The sequence below is a fragment of the Dermacentor andersoni genome, chromosome 8, assembly GCF_023375885.2.
Source record: "Dermacentor andersoni chromosome 8, qqDerAnde1_hic_scaffold, whole genome shotgun sequence".
Taxonomy (NCBI): Eukaryota; Metazoa; Arthropoda; class Arachnida; order Ixodida; family Ixodidae; genus Dermacentor; species Dermacentor andersoni.
In genome coordinates this window covers 58763157-58787610 of record NC_092821.1, presented here as the reverse complement: position 1 = coordinate 58787610, position 24454 = coordinate 58763157, and the positions used below count along the sequence as shown (strand labels likewise).

The window sequence follows — 24454 nt, the reverse complement described above, 5'->3', positions numbered from 1 at the left end:
AGGCACGATCAGTTCATGCACTGGCCTCAAATGAGGTGAGCATTTGAGTTCACAGCATTTCGGCGACATCGCGGCTTGATAAGGATCCTTGCTTCATGCTCGCGTGACGGTGAGGCATAAACGACGCGCCACTTGTTGCTGGCTGCTAAAGGCGTGACAACTGTGTTCCGAGGTACAGTTTCAAAATGTGTGGTAGCGTGATCAAGCAGGTGCCGAGAGGCCAGGTGAGCAAGCATCCCTTCCTCTCGCCCAGCCGTGACTGTGCGCAGCTGTCAGTTCTGCCGAGCTGAGCATATCTTGGAGGTAATTTGTGACAGGTACAAATGCTAAGGGCGAGCCGAGATGGCTGGTGGCTTCATGTGCGTAGTGATCCCACGTGCCTAGTATTGGAAGTTGCGTAATCTCAAGTTTTGGAGACACGTTAAAGTGATAGGCAGCACAAAGTGCTAGCTCCCCATTGCTGAGGCTCTTCATCACGACAGCACTGTGAAAGCGAGCGTTTGATGTTATCAAGTGAGATTTGTTCATGTTGCACTGTGTGTGCATGACACTATGCTTGTTAACTTAAGTAGCAGGTTACTCTTTATTGCAATTTACACAGCCAATAAAACTGTGAACCTTAATACGTGTAGTCTAATACAGTCGAAACCTACAATAACGAAGCCCCATGACAACTAAATTCTCGCGACAACAAAATATTTGCACATCCCCGGCGAACGCCCATAAAATTCAATGCACTTCGCACCTCTCAACAACGAAATGCCGCTGGACTACAATCTCGCATCAACGAAATTTGCCACAACGTAACCCCACATATTACCTACTCGCGTAAGGCTAGCAGCTCCAAAATGTGCTCAAATGCGATTGCTTTGCGCCAAAATTGCATAAAATACCACCATATTACACTTGTGTGGGCACCGCCATTTCTGTTTACAAAAACAGCCCAGTGCCGGGAGCAATTGTGCGCACCAGAAACATGTCATGGACGCCATCTTGTTTGATGATCACTGTTCGAAACGGCACGCATGTGACTACCAACATGTACCGATGGTTTTTGCACACTTAGTGCAGTGCGTAATGTGCGCCACGAGAAAAATGCAGCAAAAACAAGAAAATCCATGTCCTACCAACCTGGAATTATTTATGGCGCTTGAGATGGCGGTTGCAGCATAGAGTGCCACGCATCGGGCTGTGATTGAGCGGTTGCCCGGGAAGACGCATTCCTTGCTTCAAGAACGCTGGTCTTGATGCAACCCAACAGGCATTGTATGCGGATTCGGTGCCATGCGTAAATTTGTGCAACGGGGCCGTAATCTCGAACAATTGCCTTCGGGTATACACGATACGATCACTGTCGCACACGGCACCGGACGCATTGTTGCCTACAAGCGACAGCGTGCAATGGAGAAATGCTGCTGCATGCTTGGAGCACTGTTGCTCTGCGTCCGGTGCCGAGTTATGCAAAATCTAATAAAAGTTATCAAATGTCCGAAAGCAATTGACTGTGAACACTGCTGCACGGCAGTGGTGCCACTTTTGGTCGACACATGCGGCACATCTTTTGTACTGTCGGCAAGTGGTTTTATATCCTCGAGCTAGCTTGCCAAACTAAGCTAACAGAATTTTGACAGTAAAGTTTTGTTCTGCGACGTATTACCTACCTGTGCTGTCTCATTTCACAACTAAACTCTTGCGAAAGCGAATTTTTCTCGTAGTCCTCACAAATTTCGTTATTGCGAGGTTCAACTGTACTACTCTGCTATTCCTATCAATGCTATCACTTGTGAGCAAAACTGAGGCTTTTTCTAAACAGTAATTCCAGTAATTCATCACTTTGCCTTGACTAACTTTTGCCTTTGGTTTCTCTCCAGAGTTCACCAGCTCAGCATGTTTGGTTTGATGTTAAGGATGGTAAAACAGAGCGAATGACATGGACAAAAGGAGAACGTGAGACACACACGCAGGCCCTGACACAAGCTCAAAGGCACAGCAATGCCTGTGTGTGCTCAACATTTTCCTTTTACCTATGTTTTCTGCATTCCTTTACCATTTTTAATACTCCAGAACACTCAATCAAACCACTGTCCATTCTGCAATATGCACCTTTGCACAATTAGTTTTTCTTGGAGCAACTTGAAAAATGCAGAGAAAATAAACTGTGCTTACCACACGTAAAATATGTTGGCAGAGTTCCCGAGCAGTGCATCACGTTGTCCTTCAATGCTGACAAGCGAGTCAAGCGGGCTTGATGTGCATCCCAGCAAATCCGTCTCATCACCGAGTTCTCCGTGCACGTGACACAGCCGATGAACGCGCAACAGCGTGGCTCCGCCGGTGGTCCTTAGCGCAGTTGCGAACCAGCCCTCTCGGCTTAGCTTGGCTATACGATAGATGCGCTGACTTCTCTTCAACGAGAGGCCACTGGGAGTAAAAGCAAAAGGGGAGAAGGGGGGAAAGAAAAAGAAAGAACATGAGAAGGGTTGGTTTAAGAGGTTGAAAGGAATATCCTTGTGATATCGTTTACTTGTGTTTTTTTGCTTGAAAGGTGAACTGCGATTATATTTTGTGCTGCATAAAAAACCTAGTTTAAGACAGCGTCTATATAAAGGAGCCTCTGTCCAAAATTTGATGTTTGAAATACAAGAGGAACCATTACGAAAAGGTCTTAAAAAGGCAATTTTTGATAGCAAAACCTAAAAAAAAAAAAAAACATCTGCCATTACCGCTCGCCAGAAGTGACATATAACCGAGAGTGCACAACTCTGTGGCACAACCACCAGGATAAGACGGTGCTCGCAGGTGACTGTGCCGCGCTGAAAAAACTCGGAGGAGGTGTGCTGGGACTTGCGCCATAGTAACAACCAACAGGTGCACGTGCCATCTGTATAGGTGCTGGCTGCTAACAAGAAAACTACAGAATTAAAAGCGCTGCAGCTTCCCAAACATTGCTTCTGTGGCATACACTACTCATCTATAACAAATTTAGACAAAGTGAAATTTCATTGCAGTTAGCCTCTAAGTGGAGGCCGTTGACCTCCCTAGAAACCCTGGAAGAAATACTGGCAAAGCTCAGAGTGCCCTAAGTAACTTACTGTAATAGCTTTTCCACCATTCAGTTTTGGTTGCTTTCCCCACCAGGTGTGTGCCTTGTCATGTCGCGGCATAGACATTGGTCAGGGTGGGCGCAGGAAATCATGATGCTTTGGTGCCTGTTCTGGCTCGCTTGGTGTCCTGCTGTGTTGCTGCTTGTTGCGCAGCCCAACAGAAGGCCGAGCGAGTCAAAGCGAGTACCAAAGCATCAGAGCCAATGCCACTTTGCTCTTCTTCTTTTTTATTTATTTCAATAATACAGCACAACATGAGTTCACCATTTACTGAGGGCTGCTTAGATTAAGGGAAAGGGAATGTAAGGTGTGAGTGTTGCTTTGATATCTCTCTATCGCAACAACCAGAAGTCATCAGATACGGCTGTCGAAACAGTGACATAGAAAATTAGACCTTGCACAGTTCAGTGGTAGTCCAGGCAGTTTCGGATTTGAAGCAATTTTTAGAGCAGGAAAAATGTTCTCGAGCAGTTCAGCATCAGCCACACCAGCATTTAGGAGCAGTTCTGGAGCAGAAAAAGTTGTCTTTTTGGAACACTTGGAGTAGTATAACAGTAATCTGTAGCCATTTGATGAAGCATGTAATTACTGTGCACTCAGCAAGTGCTGCTCAACAGTGAAGCAAGACATAAAGTCAACAGCAACCAATTAAGCTTGCCTTCCTATGGGCAGTATACCATGCACGGTATGTTGCAAACATTTTTATTTGGGTAGGCAAGGAACTTAATTTTGTAAACAATTAAATAAAGTTTTGGAGGCTAATGAGAATAAAGATATGTGCCTGGGCGCAAGACAGACATAAAATTACAAATGAGCTAGAACAATTTGCGCTGTCAGGCACAAGACAAAAAGTGATGGCAAATGTCTTATGTGCATTCCAAATGACGGGAAGTGCTTTGATATGCTTCATTGTACTAGACAAAAAGTGTATTGCACCCAATAACAATGCTAGAAGCTCGACAAGAGACTGTGTCTCTGAACGTGACCAAGATGAGATGCCACCGTACGATGTGTCGCAAAGATAATGATGGCAGTGGAGAACAATGTTCGTACTGTCCCGTACATTTGCTTTTGTTGTGAGGTAGTTTGTCAGCTTCTCGTGTGTCATGTGGCCTCTGCAAATAGATACGAGTTGATTCGGCTGTTGTTGCCCATACCCGACCGACCTTTCGAAGCACTAACTTTTACTGCCACCAAGGGCTCAAATCGCCACAGGCACGTGCGAAATAGCTCTGAAGGCCTGCCAGTACAATCACTAGGCATATCGGTGCGCGTAATGTGACAGGAGACGGCGGGTGCATGCGTCTATAATTAAGGAATACATACTCTGTCTCGTGACAGTTGCCTCTTCCCACTCTTGGTATGCTTCACCGCAATACTTCACGCATGCTTCACCGACTAACACTTATGTACCGAGGCGAAGCTGACTTTCGAAAACCGGCATTATGCAACGCGTGTGCTTTCAGAGCTTCAGAGCCATTGACGAGGATGACAAAGGCGGAGTCGGTGCCATTGCTAACAGTGGCGAATTGCTTTAGAGAAAAGCACAGAATAGCAAGAAGCTTGGTAGCGAACGCCGAAGTAACTAGGCCTAGCGTTGCCGTGGTAGTAGCTACATCTGCCAGCGGATCAGCATGCGAGAGCGCCTGTTAGAGGCGGTGAGTTAATCAAAACGGCGGCGGTGGTGGCTTCGCTCAATGCCGTTTTGGACCTGCAGTCCTGGCAGAAAGTCTGGAAAATCAGATGGCAAAAGCTTCTTGCGTTCGAAATTTCAGACTTTGTTATACATTGACTCGATGGGGTACTGTGGCGCCACGGTGCCGCGAAGGCGTCCGAATTATCGGGCATGTCCGAAAAATCGGCGTCCGGAAAATCGGTCATTGAGTGTAGTTGCATAATTATGCAACAACACAAGCTTGACTGCTTGGTGTGCCCCAACACCTCCTCAAGGAGCATGACATCCACTCCTTGCTGGTGTTGCTACGTTCCCCAAGAACAGAGCAGGAATTCACTCCAACAGATTTGTGAATAGCCTGGAGCAAAGACGAGGAGTGAAGGCACATACAAAACAAACAGGAATTTACGATGGCTCACTCTGCACTGCCAAGGCTGCCCAGTGTGAGCAGGAGCTGGCTACCATCCTGGCCATTGTGCGTGTACCACTCCAGGCATGGCAGTTGCATGGGCGTCCTGGCACTCAGGTACACCAGGACGGTCCACTGATCACAGCTCAGGAGGCAGTGGTCCTCTTCCACAGAGAACTGCAAGGTGGCACCAACATTCCTTTCATCGCCACCTTCATCAGCCTAATTTATGCCCACTGCTGCACAGAGGCATGTCCCAATGATTTCAAGTTACGTGAGCGTACACTTCGTTAGTCGACTCTGTCCTATGCCTCCGAGCGTATTATCTGACCAAGGTATTCCTTGCTGTCCTCGAATGTGCTTTCCCACCCTTGATACTCAGTCTGTTAAAAAATATTAGGTTATCTGCTCTGCACACTACGTGACCTACCAAACACCTCTTAATCTCAACTGAAATAATGGCTACATCTATTTGTTCTCTGACTTCGGGACTTCACGCACACAACTGGTAGGAAATGTCTGGTGCACTGAGATATGTGAAGGAGACATGATGTAAAGATGGCAATCGACCGAGTCGTCCTGTCGAAAGCCTCATGGGAGTCAGTTTGTGTAAGCCTGAGTAAGCCATGGGACAAGTTCCGACTCACTCACTTTGAGCTTTCTCATCACCAGGCTGTGTTGCCAACCGTGCTGCTCCAAGTGCCAGACATTGATGGCGGATGCTTGCACTGACACCAGGAATGGGTGTGTCACTGCTTGGACCAGGTGCACACTTGTTATGGGCTGCTCCTGCTCACACTGTCCATATGGTGCAAAAAAAAAAAAAAGCTGGTCAGAAAGGGCAGTTATGATTGCATAACTTACAAGCTAACACTCTTGTCTTCTTACAGCTATAGCTGCTATGGGTTATTTCCATAATAGTTGCCTACTTTTCACTGCTCTTTTTGTTATTTGTATTAAATATATGAGCCTCTCTCACAACTTCTCAAGGAGTTCCAGGGTTCAGCTATATAAGAATTCTGTCACGTTCCTCTTGTTTACATGAAAATACTTGATTAATTTCAACTTTTCTGTCTATTGCATGAGCCTGGGCCTAATCCAGCTATGCTGTTTACAACAGAGGGTCTGTCCAAACCCAACAGTGCAGAAGGATCCCATCCGGCACAATATGGAAGGCAAATAGCTGAAGCTAAGCTCAATTATAAGGCATTGCGCTGGTAATGACAAAGAAAAAAAGACTTCTCACATACAGAATATATTTCACAGTTATCTTTAATTACAAGCTTTATAAAAATATGGGGCTACAATATGCACAAGACATGCAGTTCATTGGTTGTTATACTAAAGGCTGTTCACCGCTTCTGGCTTCAGACAACTACAATGCTGCTACATTATAAATTCTAAGCACTCAAGGGTTGTTTGCCACTTGTATTAATTTCTAGAAATACCAAGATTTCTTTCACCAAACAAAGCAAGCTGGGGTAGTTGGTCTAGTTTGTTCTTCCAGAACTGTTATTCAAGTTATTATGGTAAGTATTCACTACGGTCATCATGTTGACCATTTTTGCATGGCCTCTGTGTTCCAGCCTGGAGCTTGGCCTTTGCATGTGGCCCAACCTGCCCACTGAAAAAATTTGGAGGACGCTTAAGCTTTGCCTTTAAGAGTGGAACACGACAGCATTTAAAGATCCCTGACTGCCTCTCACGCTTCCCGGCAACTGCAGCTTATGTTACTGTAATGTTTACCGGGAAATGCTGGCAGCAAACGCTATGCACAAAGGCGAGCTTTCTGGCAGAAACGCAGCAGCCTATTGCGTGGGCCATGGATGCACGGAGGCAAGCGCCATTTCGATAGTGCTGCAAGTAACTGGGTGCGCCGCACAATGAACAGTAGAAAAGCTGGAAAAGGGGTTTGTGTTTGAGTTTCGGCATAACAAAATTATGTTTTCTCGTACATTCAAATTACAATCCGATACTATCATGTCTTTAGGTGGAGTGTAAGTCATACTTTATAATTTTTCTGATGCATTTTACTTTGAGAAATTCAATTAGTTCAGTAATGTCATTGCACTACACGGAGGGCCTGCATGGTTGATTACGCGTGGTTTGGAATGAATTTTTGCTCACAAGATGGTCAATGCTGGACATGGGACGCCGACGCCAGATTTTCTGCGACACAGGGTCCTTAAGATTATCAAGTTAAAAGATATAGTAGCCCAGGGCTAAGTGTGGCCTGCAGGTCAGACTCGGTACGGTTTTCCAAGCCAGCCCGAGCTTGAGCAGCCTACATGCGTAGACAGAACCACAGAACCAGCTTCTTCACAAAACATCATGCTTGATTCAAGCATGTGCATAGAATTTGTCTAAATGGTTTTTAACACTTTCATCAATTTTAAAGCACAAACAGTATAATGCAAGCACATTTCTTGAAGCTCAACATTGCCATTACCGCAAATATGAATTCTCTGTATGGTATTTTATACAACACACTGCCTATAGAAAGTGATCTCAAAGAAGCAATCTACTAGCGACCTATAGCTGATGAACCCAAGAGCAATGTTAAAGTACATCAGACTTCCGTAAATTCGACTATGGTTAATTCAATCCCAGCCGAAGGTCCCGGCTGGCGCCCATGGACTTCTACGAGCTCAAACTTTAGTTACTTCGATGGTAAAATTAACCTTTGCCAAATAATTCAAACTCGACCAGTCAGAACGTATGCACCTTACCCCTATTGTGACTCCGATAGCGATTCCTTTAGTCACAGCGTCTGTCTTGGTGGGCAGAAGTTAGAGAGCAGTGAATGCATTGAACACACATTACTGCTCATGGACAATTATTTTCGGCCTGCCCTAGGAAGATGTTTAAATATCTGTAGATCACAATGTCTGATTACATTATTTACCTGATTCTAACACGTGCCTTTCTTAAATATAAAATTGGACTGAAGACTGCCTGCATATTGCAATTGGACAAGAAACTAAAGCAACCTTCACAATGCATAACATGGACGCATTGCGGCGAAGCTAGCTTTAACATACCGCGTGGCAAAGCTCCCTTTAAGAAACCGGCCGCCATTGTGCAACACTATTTATTGCTAAACACTTGCATGTGTGTTGCATTTGTACTTTGTTTAGGAACTTTAATGTCATTTCTACATTAGTGTTCTACTTTTGACACATAGAAAGTGAGCGCACGTTTGATTAGGGGGCATGTTAGAATCTGGCAACTATTTGCAAAAGGATCAGTGGTGTGTTTTGGCATTTTTCCTGCATTTTGTTTAACAACATATCCGGTGGGTCAAATTAATCATGCCAGGGCCAAATTAAGAAGGAGACTGTACTAAGAGAAACTTTTCTGTTGCTGTGTTTCTTTTCACTTTTGAACGCTGTAATTGCAATATGAGGCCTTAATTCCTTGGATACACACCAAACTGTAAATTATGCTATCTTTTTAATGTGGCCATTCAAAATGCATGCCAGAAGGATTGCAGCTTTAGGTGCATTGAAAAGCTCCACCAAGTACCAAGAATTAGAGGTGTTTGTAGTGTGACACCACTGACGAGCAGGTCAGTCAGTCATGTACGGTAGTTACAAGCCACATTATGATCGTCCGGCAAATTTCTGCAAAATCCTGAAATGTGGATGACAGTTCACAAAAGGGGAAATTGACATCCACCCAGGAGTATGATGAAACTACAAAGGAAGCCAATATAAGTTTCTCAGAAAGAAAGCCTTTCAGTTGATGAAAAAAATTGTTCTGGTCTGGAGATCGAACCTAGGACCAATGGCTTTTCAGGGCAGTTCCTCTAACATCTGAGCTAACCAGGAGGTTAGCAGATTACAGGGTGAGGGTCAATTAATCAACAACTTGAAGCACAGGGACACCGAATATGGCAAATCAGTTCTGCAGAAAATGACAAGGTGAAGGAAGTTTCACAAAAGTGAAATACTGTCATCTGCCTGAGAGTAGTATGAACCCTGGACAAGTATGAATTCTTCATTTGCAAAGCTTCCTTCTTAAGAAAGTCATATGGTTTGCCTATGTAGCTTCATGCTACTGTTGGGTGGATGGCAATAAAGTTGCCTTTCATCATGATCACCTCACTGAAAGCGAAGCACATTGGGCACACAACACTGAGGTGAGAAGGGCGTTCTGCATTCTGAGGAAAGTGACATCAGGGGATGAGGGCTCTCTCTAGTTTCATGTGCAGTAGTGCAAAGTGAAAAGGGGAAACATAAAAATTTTAGGGGATGCTTAAGCTTGACCTTTAGGAGTGGAACGCTATAGCATTAAAAAAATCCCTCACTGCTTCTGACGCTTCCCAGCAACTGCAGCTTATGTAACCATAATGTTTTCCTGGAAATCCTGGTGGCAAACATTATGCACAAGGGCGAGCCTTGTCTTTCTTCTTTGATGGTGTTGCAACGAGCAGGCCGCACCGCTCCTACAAAGACTGACCTCAAATGGCAGCTGGAAAACACTATAGCATTAAAAAGGGTTTGTGTTTGAGTTTCTGCGTAACAGAATTGTTTTCTTTTATCTATTCAAATCACAATCTGCCACTATCATCTGCCGCAGGACCGTTAGCGTTGTCGCTTTAAAATGTCCAATGCAGTATGCGCCCAACTTGTGGTGAAATGGTCACTGTGTGGCTTGCGAGCACTGCAACAGGTTGAGTGATGTGCTCGTTAGAGATTCGTGACACCATAACAATATCTGCCATGGTATTGCCATAGTAACCCTGTGGCTATGGTATAGTGTTGTTAAGCTCGAGGTCGCAGCTTGAATCCCGGCTGTGCGGCCATGTTTGAAAGGGGGCAAAAAGCAAAATACACATGCGTACTTGGATTTAGGTGCCTATTGACACGTGTACTTGTTTGTCTTTATCGGGCGACACGTTTCACCGCTTAACAAATGTTATCGCACAGTGCAGGACGCGCCTGCACCTATCGGAAGTTTCTGGAATGTTATCGATGCTTCCATCCGCTGTCTGTGATCGAACCTTGTGTAATCTGATTGCATGTGTGCGTGACGCGAATAATGTAGAACTTTGTGGAAGGCACGCGGGTCCCAGCAATTACTCTGGAACATTCGACGACTGATGTATAAAAGCCGAAGCGCTCAACCCGCTGATCAGATTTTGACGATCGTCGACTGTGTTCGCCGTTGTCGCCATTCTTTAAGTGTAGCCTGTTTTTGTGGGCACAGGTTCGCCCAATAAAAGTTAGTTTCGTCTTTCACAGTATTGCTACTGTGTTCCTCATACGTCACTCCACGTGACAATATTAAAGAAGCTTAGGTTGTCAAAATTAATCAGGAGTCTCTTTCTAATCACATCTTGGTTTTGGCACATAAAACTTGAGTTTCTTTTAATACGATTACCAATGCCTCAAGTTTATGATATATGGAGTAGTACCAAGTCATAATTAGGCAGAACACTTGTGTCAGTGATACTTCCCTGAGCCTCACTGATAATGAGATGAGTTTCCTTAGCAGTGGAGTGTAATAGTAACAAGACTGTTATGTATCTTCTGCAATACTAATTGTTTGTGCATGTGCTGGGAGGCTTGCTGGAAAGTACATTTGTTTTTCTTCCGTAATAAATTTTAGTTGATAGTTCCAACCTGTCGCATTCTTTACTTGAAATTGTTTTCATGTTTACCGCTGGCTTTTTCCTATTTGTTAACAGCAGTACATACCTTCAGCTCACAGAAGAACAGGAGGGGATTGCACGTGCCAAGCAAGGAACCACGATGACAGGTAGTGACTTGGTTCGGTTCTTCATATGCAACGCCTGTGTTGTCCCATCCCGCTCCATCATGGTCTTCCTCACCCAAACCATCGCACTTGCCATCAGACTGCACAGGCGAGCTCAGGTCTCCACAGCCGAGCTGCTGGTCGCCTTCGGCACTTGGCACCACACCCCTTTCTTCCATTTCATCTGAAAACCTTGACATGCCTGAAAGAGCTTCGAGGGAGTTTGAAACAGACTGAGAACACTGGTCTTCTGATGGCAACTTCCTTTGTGCCTCAATGCTATCCCTAAGTGCAGGATCTGGTGAACCACATTCCGCTTCCTCTGCATCCTCTGTTCCCTGGCTGTGGTTTTGGCCGTCAGTGCGTTCCCTGTCAACGCTGCATTCATCGCCTGACTGATGTATCTGCAAGCTCTGTGGCAACATGCCTGCTGTCTGCGACATGCCAAGTTCACTGCGTGTTATCTGGACTGGTGTGTGGCGTGCACTGCTGTTTCTGCAGCCGCCAGCAGCTGCTGACGCTTCATTAACCGAGTGTTCTTTTTGGATGGCAATGACACAACTCTGACTCCTGCTTCCACTGTCGTCGGTGTCTGCTGCATTGACAGGCCTAGCGGCGCTGTCGAGATCTTCCGACCACTCGTCGAACATGCCTTCCAGTACTTGCGGGTCCAACAGGGCCGACAAGTCCGCATTAGAGGCTGAAGCTTTCTTGCCAACTGAGGCATCAGCAAAGAGCTTCTTGGCAACACACCTTGAAACAGCATCAGGCAGGCAAGTGGCGGTCTGTTCTTCTGCCTTGCTTGCTTCAGCTGCAGACAAAATGGGTGAGCGATGAGAACGCACATCTGTAGCTTTGGTGCCACTGCCTATTCCTTTTTTGCCAGAAAGGCCACATGATGGTGCACAGGTACTAGAAGCAAGTTCTGCAAAGCCTGAGGGAAGATCCGATGCCTTGCTGGCAGCTTGTAAAGGAGACGAGAATTCGGCATTCTTGGTGTTGTCCGCAACATGGCCAAGACCTTCTTCTTTGCTATCCAGTCCTCCTTTTTCAGCTTCTGTAAGCAGACCTTGGTGTCCATGCGATGGTGACAAGTGCCTTGGTGTACCGGCTAGTTCTGGAGTCAGACTTTCAGGTAGGTCTATATTGTCTGCAGCAATGAGGCAATACACAGATAAGAGGTTTACTTACACTATCTTTTTGCAAACACATAGGGTAAAACTCTATACGCACAACATTAATTTTGACAGTGGGAACAAGCAGCTGAAAGCCAATATATTTTCCTATCCATCAGTGGCCCACAATGCAACATTGGAAAGTGAACAACATCCGTGCCCAGAAGGTTGTTGGTGCCTCGTACAAAAACTTAAGTCAGACCTTCTCAGACAGTGCTGCCTTCCAAACATGAATAACTTAACCAACAGTATTTTGCTCAAACATGCAAAATGAGAAGTGGATAATTCTCAAAAGTATCCAAGCCTGTATTTGGTAACAGGTCGATGCAATGTGTGTAACCGGTGGGCAATAAGATGAGGGACTTAAGGGACATTAAATTTTGAAGTCTTCCCTACCTCAGTGAGGAAGTTTTCGTTGCAGTTAACCCACCTTACATTGATCCTGAAAGCTTCCTTACTAAGGTGCCCTTAGTTACTCGGTGATTTGTGCCCTTAGTGAGTTCTTTACCATAACGGCAGTTAGCCCGAAAGCCACTTCCATGCAACATTTCCTGTACAAGCACTTTACCTCATCGCTCTCCCATGTGATGTTCGCCTGTGGAGGTAGTGCATGCTGTCACCTGTTGCTGGACGGCAGTGAGACCCAAGTGTGGTATGAAAGGAATGGCCTTTCACAAGGCAATAGGCATGGTGGTGTTGCCAGATCATGTCACATTTTGTGCTAGCCACTAAAAGTCAGGTGCACAAACACGGGTACACATAGGAATGAATTGGAAAACGCAAATGCTGCATTCGTGCAGTTCTTTTTATTCTTACTCTTGTCCATGCTTGCATGCCTGCCTTTCAGTAACGTGAATCCCTGCCAACTTTGCCAACTTTCAGTTATGTCAATCTGTGGCAATCTTTTGTTTTAAGTAAGCCAGACTGTAAGAAGGCAACCACCCATGTGTATATTAGCACTTTGAGGTAAAAGATATTTGACCAAGTTCTTATACTTTATCATTGAAATGCATTTAAATCAAGCTTATGACAGGTGCCTTCGAGCCCAGATGCATGGTATACGTTTGTTAGGGACCATGAAAACTGATTTTCAGTCTTGATTTCTGCACTGCAAACTAGTTCACTGCATGTTACGTCCACAGCAAACTGGCAATATTTGAGTACATTCCATGTGGCAGAAAATTTTTATTTTTTATTATCACACTTGAATTGTATAGCAGTCTGACAACACTAAACGCTGACAAAATGATTCACACCCCCAGTATCGCTCCCTCAAAGTAAAGAAAGCCAATCTAAAATAAACCACGCCTTTTTGTACTGCAAGCACCAGAAACAATTGTAGCAATGAGAAATATGTCACGTTCCCAATGCGTTTTTATTTTTGCACGTGCAGCTTGGTGGTCAGCTCGAGCTAAAATTTCTACAAGTATTTTCTGGTTTGTGCTCCTTTTATTGTGCAAGTGAAAAAATTGTGGGCAGTACTGACCAGTAATGCCCCTGCTGCCACATTGGGTTCCAGAATGTGCAGAGGAAGATGTCCGATGTGGTTCCCAACTGTTTCGAAGCAGTCAACACAGCAGCCCCACAGTTCCTGACTTCCCGCAACACATGCCAAAACGGCATTTGCTGTCAGCAGGAGAGACTTAAAGGTAGTGATTTCAAAATTTAAATTTCATGTTAAAATGTGTGCTGAAAGCCCAATTTCTTTTTATGTGTAATCATACTGGACCCTCCACCCCCAGTTACAATGACAAACTGAGGATTGTTGGAGAACCCTGTCAAGGCCCTTTTTAAGTCTTTACCTCCCAAATTATTTTCGAAAGAACATTCCAAAATACCGTTCTTTTTTAATGCTAGATAGACCAGCATTATTACATAAGTAATTTGCCAGACATATATTCAGGATGACATATTTGTATGGAAAACACAAATTTTGTTATTCCTAAAGAAAGTTGGCTTCAGCACGGTGCTTAAATTTAGCTTTTTCAGATAATAATAATAAGAAGATTGAACATCCGAAATGTGACTTCTCTGCACTGTGAGGGTTGTGACACAGCTGACAGCCACGTGACATCACATTTAGACATGTAGAAAGCCATTACTTAGTGCAGTCTCATTCAGTGTGGCCTTTACCAAATGACTATGACGATGCCATTTTAATGCGATTAGCACTCTTTGCCTACTTCATCTGTTTTGTGCCTCTCTGTCTCTCTATCTTGATGAAACATGGCTAAAGCGTTGCGTGTAAGGACAAGACAAAGAAAGAATTCATGGAGAACATTGGTGATAGTCCTCCGTGAATTCTTTCTTTGTCCTGTCCTTACACGTGCTGATTTAACCATGTCTCATCACACCAGCAACCAACTAGCCCATCTAAGCCTCCTCAGTGCGCGTTTGTCTCTCTCTTACGCTGACCCTGTAGCCCAAGTTCAATGCCTGCTTTGGCCATTTGATATGCACTCCTAGAGGTGATGCCGTCGTGGTCACTCCATTTTCATTCTAACTTCGTGATATCTGACTCTTGTCAGGGTGTCGTCATCACGCCTTCTACCCCAACCCTTAAGATGTCTAATACGTAAGGCCACTAGGTATGGGCTCGTGGCCATGATGCCATTGTGCTCGTTGCATTGCCGTCATTCCAGCTTTGTCATCTGACATTCATCATGATGTCATCATGCATTCACTGTCACACCCCCACAGTGATGCTGTTGTGGTCGTTTGATCATCATCATTCCAGCTCCATGGTCTGACTGACGTCATGCTGTCATCGTCACGGCATGTACTCCAAACCCACCAAGTTGTCTCATAGCTTGGGCCACTAGGTATGTGTTTGGAGTTGTAAAGCCGTCGTGGTCGTTGCACAATCATTATTTGAGTTTTGTCATCTGATCCTCATCACACCGTCGTTATTATGCCACCGACGTTGTCATTCAATCATGATTATACAGGCTATGTCATGCCGTCATCATCAGAGAGTTGCTACCATGCCTCCATTGTCAGACTATCTTCACAATGCTGCCATGGTCATGTCATCATCGTCACTCCAGCTTCGTCATAAGACTTTCGTCACTCCGTCTTTGTCACGCAGGTTTCGATAGTCATACCATTTTCATCACTGGATTGTCATCATACATTCGCCATCATGCATTCTTTGTCATACCGTCAACGGGTTGCCATCATGGTTGTTCCATCGTCATCACTGTAACTTCAACATCTGATTATCGTCATGCTGCCGTAGTCATACCGTTGTTGTCCTGCTGTCGTTTCACCATCACTTCAGTATCGTCATCCCATTGTAGTCATGCCATCGTTTCGTACGACCTTCACCAATCCATTGATGTCATTCCCTGTTCATCATACTATACTCATCATACTGGTTGTACTGTTGTTGTCATTCCCGCTTCATCTCGCTGCCACCGTACTGTCAACATCATGCCATTGTCGCCACCTCATTGTCCTAACATCGTCATTGTTACTTTGTTGTCATTATATTAGTGTCATAATTTACTAATCAACATCTCATTGTCACCATGTCACAGTTGTTATGCACCTTTGCTGTTTCATCAATATTATTACGATATCGAGCGATGCTCAAGGGAGGGGCCGCCGCGAGAACGACGACGAAGTGGTTCTGTGCCCTTGGCACGAGCGAGTGTCGACCTGGCGGTCTGGCTCCAGTGTAAATAGCCTGTAAAAAGCCTATTTCGTCTGTCTTTCCACACGTAACATTCCGGTGGAGGTTAGCGATCCCCGTCCTCACCACGGAACTCCGGAGTGGTCGGTACACCGAGCTTGTCACCATGCCTCCCGGTGACGAGACTGCCTCCGCAACGGCTTTGGCTTGTCTGACTGCTCCAATCATCACGGTTGCCCAACATCGCAACCCTAGTGTGTTCTCTGGCCTGGAGGGAGAGGAGGTTGATGAATGGATCAAGCTCTATTAGCCAGTGCAAACAGGTGGGACCCAACGGAATGTCATCTTTTATCTCGGCGGCACCCCACGCGTGTTGCACCAAACGCATGACGACGAGATAGCCAGTTGGGACAGTTTCAAAGAAAAGCTCAGGAAACTGTTCGGCGACCCCATTGGGCGCAAGGCTGCCGCGAGAAAGGCTCTTGCGTCTCGTGTTCAGACATCTACAGAGCCGTACGTTTCATACATTCTCGACGTCTTGGCTCTATGCCACAAAGTCGACGGTACTATGTCTGAAGCAGATAAAGTGTCGCATGTGCTAAAAGGCATCGTCGACGATGCTTTCAATTTGCTTGTTTTTGGCAACGTCTCGACTATCGACACCATCATCAAAGAATGCCGTCACCTTGAACAAGCTAAGAGCCGTCGTATCACACACCACATCACGCGGCTACCCAACACTGCTGCTACGTAGACATGTAAGGGTCGACCGCATCAGACCACCCCCTGTGACGATGTAACCCGTATTGTTTGCCGCGAGCTCGAGGCTGCCTGTTCGCCAGCTTTCTCCGCGACGCCTCCCGATCCACCAGCAATCACGATTGCGATGGTTCAGGCCGTCGTCAGACAGGAATTTGGGAACATGGGTCTTAACGCCGTGTGTTCGTCTCCACCCACGGTTCCCCAATTCTCTAGCAGTCCTCCACATCCCCGGCAGTCCTTTTCTGCCACCTCCCGGCGCAACCCATACGAATGGTGTACCTCTGATGGCAGGCCGATCTGCTTTCACTGCTGTCGCATCGGCCACGTCGCTCGTCACTGCTGCAACCGATGGCCACCACCTCCTCGGACATACGCTGCTGCTTATTCCCGCACCTTTGGACCTTCTGTTCCCTATGCCACCCGCCATGAACCCACTGCCGCTGATGCTCCTGCTCCGAACCTTCGCTACAGCTGCTCGCCCTAACCCCGTTGCTTCTGTCCGCCGCCTATTACCTCACGGATCCAGCTGGAAAACTAGGCACTGCAGCTTCTGGAGGTGAAGCTGCGTCGTCCACCCTGCCCTCAAATCCTCTGCTCACATTAACTACGAACCAAAATCTTCTTGACGTTGACGGCTATCCTGTCACGGCACTCATCAATACAGGAGCACACCTTTCCATTATGAGTGCTGCCTTCCGACGACGACTGAACACACTCCTCACTCCAGCGTCAGCACGCGTTGTCCGAGTTGCGGATGGCAGTACTGTGCTTACCATCGGCACGTGTCGCCGGCCGCCACACCCCTCTTCACCGTGATTGCTCATTGCCCCCACAACCTCACTCTCAGCCTCGATTTTCTCTCCGCGCATTCTGTTCTTATTGACTGCTCTGCCAGTACCCTTTGCCTTGAGTTGCTGATTCTCACAGAACCTTCTGACGCACCCCAGTGCCGCCTATGCCCCACCGGCTTTATTCGCCTGCTGCCAAAATCAATAGCCTATATTGAACTCTTGTCTTCCCCACCAGTTCCTTATGGCGAGCACGTCGTCACTCCTCTGCCCGACCTTCCACTACAGTATGACATTACCGTGCCTCACAGTATACTTACTAGTACTGCGAACCACACTTTCATGCCTATCTTTAACTTTCGTTTGGCAAAGCAAATTCTACCACAAGGTATTCGCCTTGCCAACATCGATTGTCTCGGCGACCATCACGTGGCAACTTTATCGACCGATGCTTCTTGCGAGCTTAGCAGGCCCATCATGCCCGTCTCGGCCGCCGATCCCAAGATACAGAAAATGGTTGCGACGGACCTGTCTTCTGCGCAGGCTGAAGACCTTTACTAAGTATTATCGTCCTACAGAGATATTTTCGACTTCGACGGTCGCTCTTTAGGCCAGACGCTCACAGTCAAGCATCGGCTTCTTACTGGCGATGCTACTCCTATTCACCGACGACTGTATCGAGTTTCTGCGTCGGAACGCCGAGTAATTCGAAGTGAAGTGAACAAAATGCTAGATAAAAACATCATTGAGCCTTCTTCGAGTTCCTGGGCATCACCTGTGGTGTTGGTGAAGAAGAAGGATGCACGTGGCGCTTCTGTGTAGACTACCGTCATCTGAACAACATTACTAAGAAGGACGTCTACCCGCTCCCACGTATAGACGACACCCTTGACTGCCTCCATGGTTCCAGCTATTTCTCTTCTATTGATCTTCGTTCTGGATACTGGCAGATTGCTGTTGTCGATATGGACAGAGAAAAAAAAAACGCTTTCATCACACCTGATGGCCTATACCAATTTAAAGTAACGCCGTTTGGATTAGGCAATGCCCCTGCCACCTTTGAACGCATGATGGATTCCTTGCTCCGAAGTTTCAAACGGTCCACATGTCTCTGCTACCACGACGACGTCATCGCCTTCTCACCCACGTTCAACACTCACCTTGAGCGTCTAACGGCTATACTTGATGTATTTCGAAAGGCGAAGCTGCAACTTTCGTCCCAATGTCGTTTCGGCTGCCGCCGAATTACTGTTCTGGGCCACCTCGTTGACGCTTCCGGAGCACAGCCTGATCCTGACAAAACTCGCGCTGTCCGAGACTTTCCGGTTCCAAAGACAGCCACAGGCGTTACGTTAGAACTATTGTAGGGCTATGCTCGTACTTTCGTTGTTTTGTTCAAGATTTTGCGGCAATTGCTAGACCCCTCACTAATCTTTTGAAGAAAGGCGTAAAATTCTCGTGGGGTACTTCAGAAGTCGCTGTCTTCTCTTGTCTCGTCACTCTTCTCCTCCTCATCACCCATTCTCGCCCACTTCAACCCTGATGCCCCTACAGGATTGCATACAGATGCCAGAGGTCATGGCGTAGGTGCCGTCTTAGCCCAGCATCAGCGTGGCCAGGATCGCGCTATTGCTTATGCGAGCCACCTCCTCGCACCATCGGAGCGCAACTATTCCATTACGAAACGAGAATGCCTTGCTGTTGTCTGGGCGGTTGCGAAGTTCCGTCCTTACCTTTATGGTCGCCCTTTTTCCGTAGTTACTGACCATCGTGCTCTCTGCTGGCTCTCATCGCTAAAAGATTCTACAGGCCGGCTGGGTCGATGGGCTTTAAGGCTACAAGAATTTTCATATTCCGTGGTGTACAAGTCTGGCCGCCTGCACCAAGACACTGACAGCTTGTCACCTTAGCCTGTTGACGACTCTGACTCCTCCAATATTGCCAGTGCTGCTTGCGTATTCTCTGTATCCCAGCTGCTACATTTCGCTGACGAGCAACGTTGTGACGCCTACATCAGAGCACTCATCGACCGTTTTGAACACTCTCTGGCCAATGCCACTCTACGCCTCTTCGCCCTCCGCGACGGTACTCTGTACCGTCGTAACCTTCATCCGGACGGCTTTCAGTTCCTACTTGTAATACCTAAACACCTCTGCTTAACCGTTCTAGAAGAGCTTCATGATGCACCAACGGCAGGATACCTCGGCGTATCTCGAACTTATGACCGTGTACATCGCCACTGTTTCTGGCCGGGCCTTGCCCGTTCCGTAGGACGTTACGTCGCCGCTTGTGAACTTTGCCAACGACGCAAGAAGCCTTCCCAGCTCCCCCCTGGTTACCTGCAGCCGCTTGACATCCCTGCCGAGCCCTTTCATCGTGTCGGCTTAGACCTTCTCAGCCCATTTCCGGAATCTACATCAGAAAACAAGCAGGTTGCAGTCGTGGCAGACTGCGCGACCCACTACGCTGTAACCCGCGCTCTTTCGAGCAGTTGTGCAACTGATGTTGCAGACTTCCTCCTGCATATCATTTTGATTCATGATGCTCCGCATCAATTGCTAACAGACCGTGGCCGTACGTTCTTGGTCAAAGTCATTGATGACAAGAGAATCATGCGTGCCTGCTCAATACAGCATAAGTTTGCCACCTCCTACCACCCTCAAATGAACGGCCTCACTGAGCACTTGAACCGCACCCTTACAGACATGCTATCCAAATACGTTTCAGACGACCACCGTGACTGGGACCTGGCTCTACCTTACATTACCTTTGCGTACAACTGTTCCCATCTCGAAACTGCTCGCTTTTCGTCGTTTTAACTCTTGTATGGCCGTGAACCGACGCTACCACTGGGCACTGTGCTTCCGTCCACCACAGCTTCAACTAGCGCTTATGCCCATGATGCTATCACCCATGCCGACCATGCTCGCCAACTTGCGCGTGCTCGTCTACAAGTCTCTCAAGACAAACATAAGTAACGCTACGACCTCCGTCACCGTGATGTCCATATTGTGCCCGGTTACCTCACGTTGCTTTGGTTACCATGGAATAAAGTTGGCCTTTGTGAAAAACTCCTTTCCTGTTACACAGGCCCATATCGCGTGCTCCGCCAAGTGACCGACGTCACCTATGAAATCGTTCTAGCCACGCCCACTACATCCTCCGCTGTGACAACCAGTGACATTGTCCACGTCGCTTGACTCAAACCCTACAACTCTCCACGCGCCTTGGATATTTATCAGCACCGTGACGGTGCTTTTGCCGCCGGGGGGTGGTATTAAGATATCATCGAGCTATGCTCAAGGGATGAGCTGCCGCGAGAACGAGCTGAAGTAACGAAAGTCTCAGAATTACCACTATACGTGCTAAATAATCGTCACTTCAAGATATGGTCGGTCGCTACATCGCTTGATTGCTATTCACATTACTGTTGAAATTTATCGCAAGGTAAGTTCTGCCATAATTTTTTCTCTTGTTGCCAACTTCATAAATGCTTCTGCCAAGATTTCACATCTATTTTGCAGTGCCATCTGTGACTGAAAAACATAACTAGATGCGTGTACACACTCACACTGTCTTTGGTAAGATAGATTAGCTCTTTTTACTGCGGATTAGACCACCTCCTCCATGGTAGCTGGCGTGCAAAATGTGGACTTGCCAAGCTAATCTATGGGAGGTAAAGCGTTAAGAAAGTGCTGGTTTTGGGAGGATGGATGAAAAGAGCTTTCAGAATAGACTTGCTTCCTCCACCAGCACTTCACAGTAAAGAGGTGCTAAGGTGTTCATATAAGGTTAGCAAGTGATCACAAGGAAGTTCAGAATTTGGACCTAAATCATTTAAGGACAACGAACCACACATTGTGCATTAGTGCAGGATTTTCATGCTGTGTCAACAACGCAGCGTGTCCGCAGTCTGTCGTCCTTTGCGAGTACAAAAGAGGTGGTGTAGAGGAAGCACATTACCACAGTGTCAACAAAGTGGCACAAAAATGAAGCATCAATAAGCACTTCTGTAAAAAAACAGAAAAAAAAAACACCTGGCAATGCATTTTTCTTTATGTTCGAATAACTTTGAATTTTCGAATGCTTCTTCATTAGCAATTGTTTATTTGTTTCCACTGTTAGCCTCAATAAAGTGCCATTACAGGGGTGCAAATACAGGTCACAACCATTAACAATGACTTTATATGCATCATTTCATAACTAAAAAAAGGTTGCATTGACGTTTTACATATTACACAGTTGACATGTAAATGAACGCTGATCAAAACAACTGGTGCAAGCATGGCTCAGCGCAAGATGCTGAGCAGTGCAGACGCCAAGGAATCACTGCCAGATAATTCACGTCACTAAAAACTGGCCCCATATTTACAAAGTACTGGCACCACTTCCCCAATATTTACATGATATTGTCATTTATGAAAAATGCTCTTAACAACAACGGCTAAATGGCCTGCTAAAATAGATGACTGATGATCTCGAAAAGCCAACACTTACCAGGAGTCGCACTGTCACTCTGGCTAGCCTGGCTGTCCTGCGGCTCATCCACAGGCCTGTGGTCTGCAGCACCACTCATCCGTGGATTAAGCTGTGCTACAACAGTGGTGACAAACTCGTTGATTTCACCTCCAGCACTGTCACTTTCTTCACTCTGAGTGAACAGGTTGCTGTGCGCTGGACTTGTTGCTGCCAAAGCATCCTCGCCGTCGCTACACTCTGAACCTTGCCCATTGACTGGTTTGCAAACATCACTCCGTGTGGACGACATTGTGCACCTTATGTTCTCTAGTTGCCGACCATTTCTGTCAAGTTCTTGTGAAGAACACTTGTCTTTGCAATCAAGCACACGTGTTAAAGCAGTAAACACTTTCCTTGTAGTTCTACAACTATTTTGCGTGTCTACAAGGTGCACATGATTTCCGGGCTCTTGTGGACTAGTAGTTAGGTTTCTGGAAGTGCTGCCGACGTCATGCAAACACATTTCCACTACCGTGTGCTTCTGAACTTCAACAGCAGTAATTTCACAGGAGTCGATAGCTGTGCTAACACTTACACCTGACACTTCTCGACTTGTGTGTACGCACATCGAGCTTTGTTCAACCTCCTCGGGTAAAGCGGCAACTTCACAGACAATTGTCGAAGACACTGGTGTCTCAGTTTTTTCACACTGTTTTCTAAAACACTGATCCACAGTACGGCTTGCAGTTCTGCCACCTGGGAACCGAGCCACTTCCGGCAGTTGCACATGAGGTGTTGTGTGCTCACAAACTGGAGAAGATTCTTTTGGCTCCGCATCAGTGGCTCGACTACAGTCATCAGTCATGTTGCTGACACTGCGCACAACAATACCAGGCATCGACCTCCCCTTTCTGCTGGACCGGCCACCAGGAGCCACAGTGGAGGTTGCGATACTTTCCAGATGAGCAGAGCCCGAAGAAACAGAAGATTGTCCTTTCTGGCGGCGACTACGTCGGGTCTCTCGTTTTTCACAGTCTGTTGCGTTCTGTGGCATTTTATTTCTCTTGTCTGGCAAGAGCGACAGAGCTACGGAAGCCGATTCAAACCTCCTAGAGGACATTGGTGTCTGGAGCACAGAAGGGCTATCAGTATTCATGCGTCCCTTGACCTGTTCTGCATCTGTGCGAACGGCCGTCTCATCACAACAGTCCTCTGACAACAAGCTACCACAAAACCCATTTTCAAGCCTCTGTAGATTTGCTTGATAGCCAGACATGCCCTTCGCATCCCAATATTGATGCAAGCCCAGCTTCTCAAATTGCAGCTGAAATGTAGAGACGGGTAGCTGACGTGCCTGTTGAATGAGCCTTTGAAAAGCGCCCAGGACATTCTTGGCCTCTCTGCTCATTGGTCTCATTACAGGAGGGCTGTGAGAAAGCCTTCGTTGTCTGAAATTGTAGCTTTTTGTGTCTGCAGCGGCCGATAGTGCCGGTGGCTTGCACATTGTCCGCCGCCTCTTGCGCTTGGGAGACCATGACTTGGAACTGAGAGAATCTGAAGTTTCTGTTGTTTGCCACTGAGGCTCTGTCATTTCGGTGCTCTCAGTTGCAGACTCTTCAGTAACTGTGACAGTGTCTCTGTTGTCTTGGCTGTCCAGATATACCTCCTGCTCTTCAAACATCTCCTTCTGGGAGTTATCCACAAGCTCGTCATGCAAGTTCTCTCTGTCTGGAACGGGCAGCAACTGGACATCATTCTGAACAATTGATTGCTTTTCGTGGCATTGCACATTTGGCATGGCTACATAGGCAGAAGTCACACATGACTGTTTGGAGCTTCTTCCACCTCCAATAATGCCGATATGAGACGACCTTGCAGTGTGCTTGCCATCTTCTTCCTTTTGTTGAAATAGACCCACTGATTGGTTTCCATGTTGGTTGACTCCACCTCGTAGATTGCTAGGCCCAAAAGCAGCGGGAAAACACTCAGCTGTGCTAAGCACTGCCACGTCTTCGCGTTTCGAGATGTTAAGACTGGTTGCTGAACACAATTCCTTTCCCGGACTACAGCCTGCAGATATAGGATCTACACTTGCTTCCGTGACCGAAGTATGTGGACTGTGGACAGGGCTCACGAGACATGGCGAGAAGTGCGAGGTGAGTTGTACTCGAGAATCACGGCTTCTTTCAGCAGGCGATCTCTCGACGCTTGAATATCGGCAGTCATCGGCTCTCGACGGGTGTTTCTGTTTCCCCTTTGATGGCCCGGGAAGCGCGTCCGACGGCGAAGCTCTTCCACATGCCGACGCACCGCATTGCTGAACTTCACCATCTTGGGCACTGGCAGCCGCTTCGCGTTCACCGATCTCGGTTCGCGTCCGATCGACGTGCGAACGGCGTTCACAGGCACTTTCGTCTGTTTCCCACAAATCAACTTCTGTTTCCCGTAAATGAATGTTTTTTTCTTGCGGATCTATTCTCCGGAGCGGCTTCGAATGGCAAATTTCACTTTGCGAAAGCGTCGTTTCAAGCGGTCGTAGAGGTGACCGAACGCCAAGAGAAGCCAGCAATCGAGTGTCTTCTACCGCGATGGAGCTGTTTTCGGCGCTGTCGTAACTTCTCTTCTGAGCAGACAGACGCTTCAGTTTCTGTTGGCGCCGAGAAGATGAAAGAAAGGAAGGCACCGGCAT

General features: G+C 46.7%; 1 protein-coding gene across 1 annotated transcript in view; it reads right to left on the bottom strand.

Annotated features, from left to right (window-relative positions):
- LOC129386844 (uncharacterized) overlaps window positions 1-24454 on the bottom strand; it is a 44104-nt gene that overhangs the window by 19261 nt on the left and 389 nt on the right. Inside the window, exons 3-7 of the mRNA XM_055075100.2 lie at window positions 21805-24412; window positions 10891-12098; window positions 5840-5986; window positions 5199-5365; window positions 2167-2421 (exon numbers count right to left, since the gene is read on the bottom strand). Of these exons, the coding sequence (XP_054931075.2) occupies window positions 2167-2421; window positions 5199-5365; window positions 5840-5986; window positions 10891-12098; window positions 21805-24412 (4385 nt within the window). The remainder of the gene's footprint in view (window positions 1-2166; window positions 2422-5198; window positions 5366-5839; window positions 5987-10890; window positions 12099-21804; window positions 24413-24454) is intronic.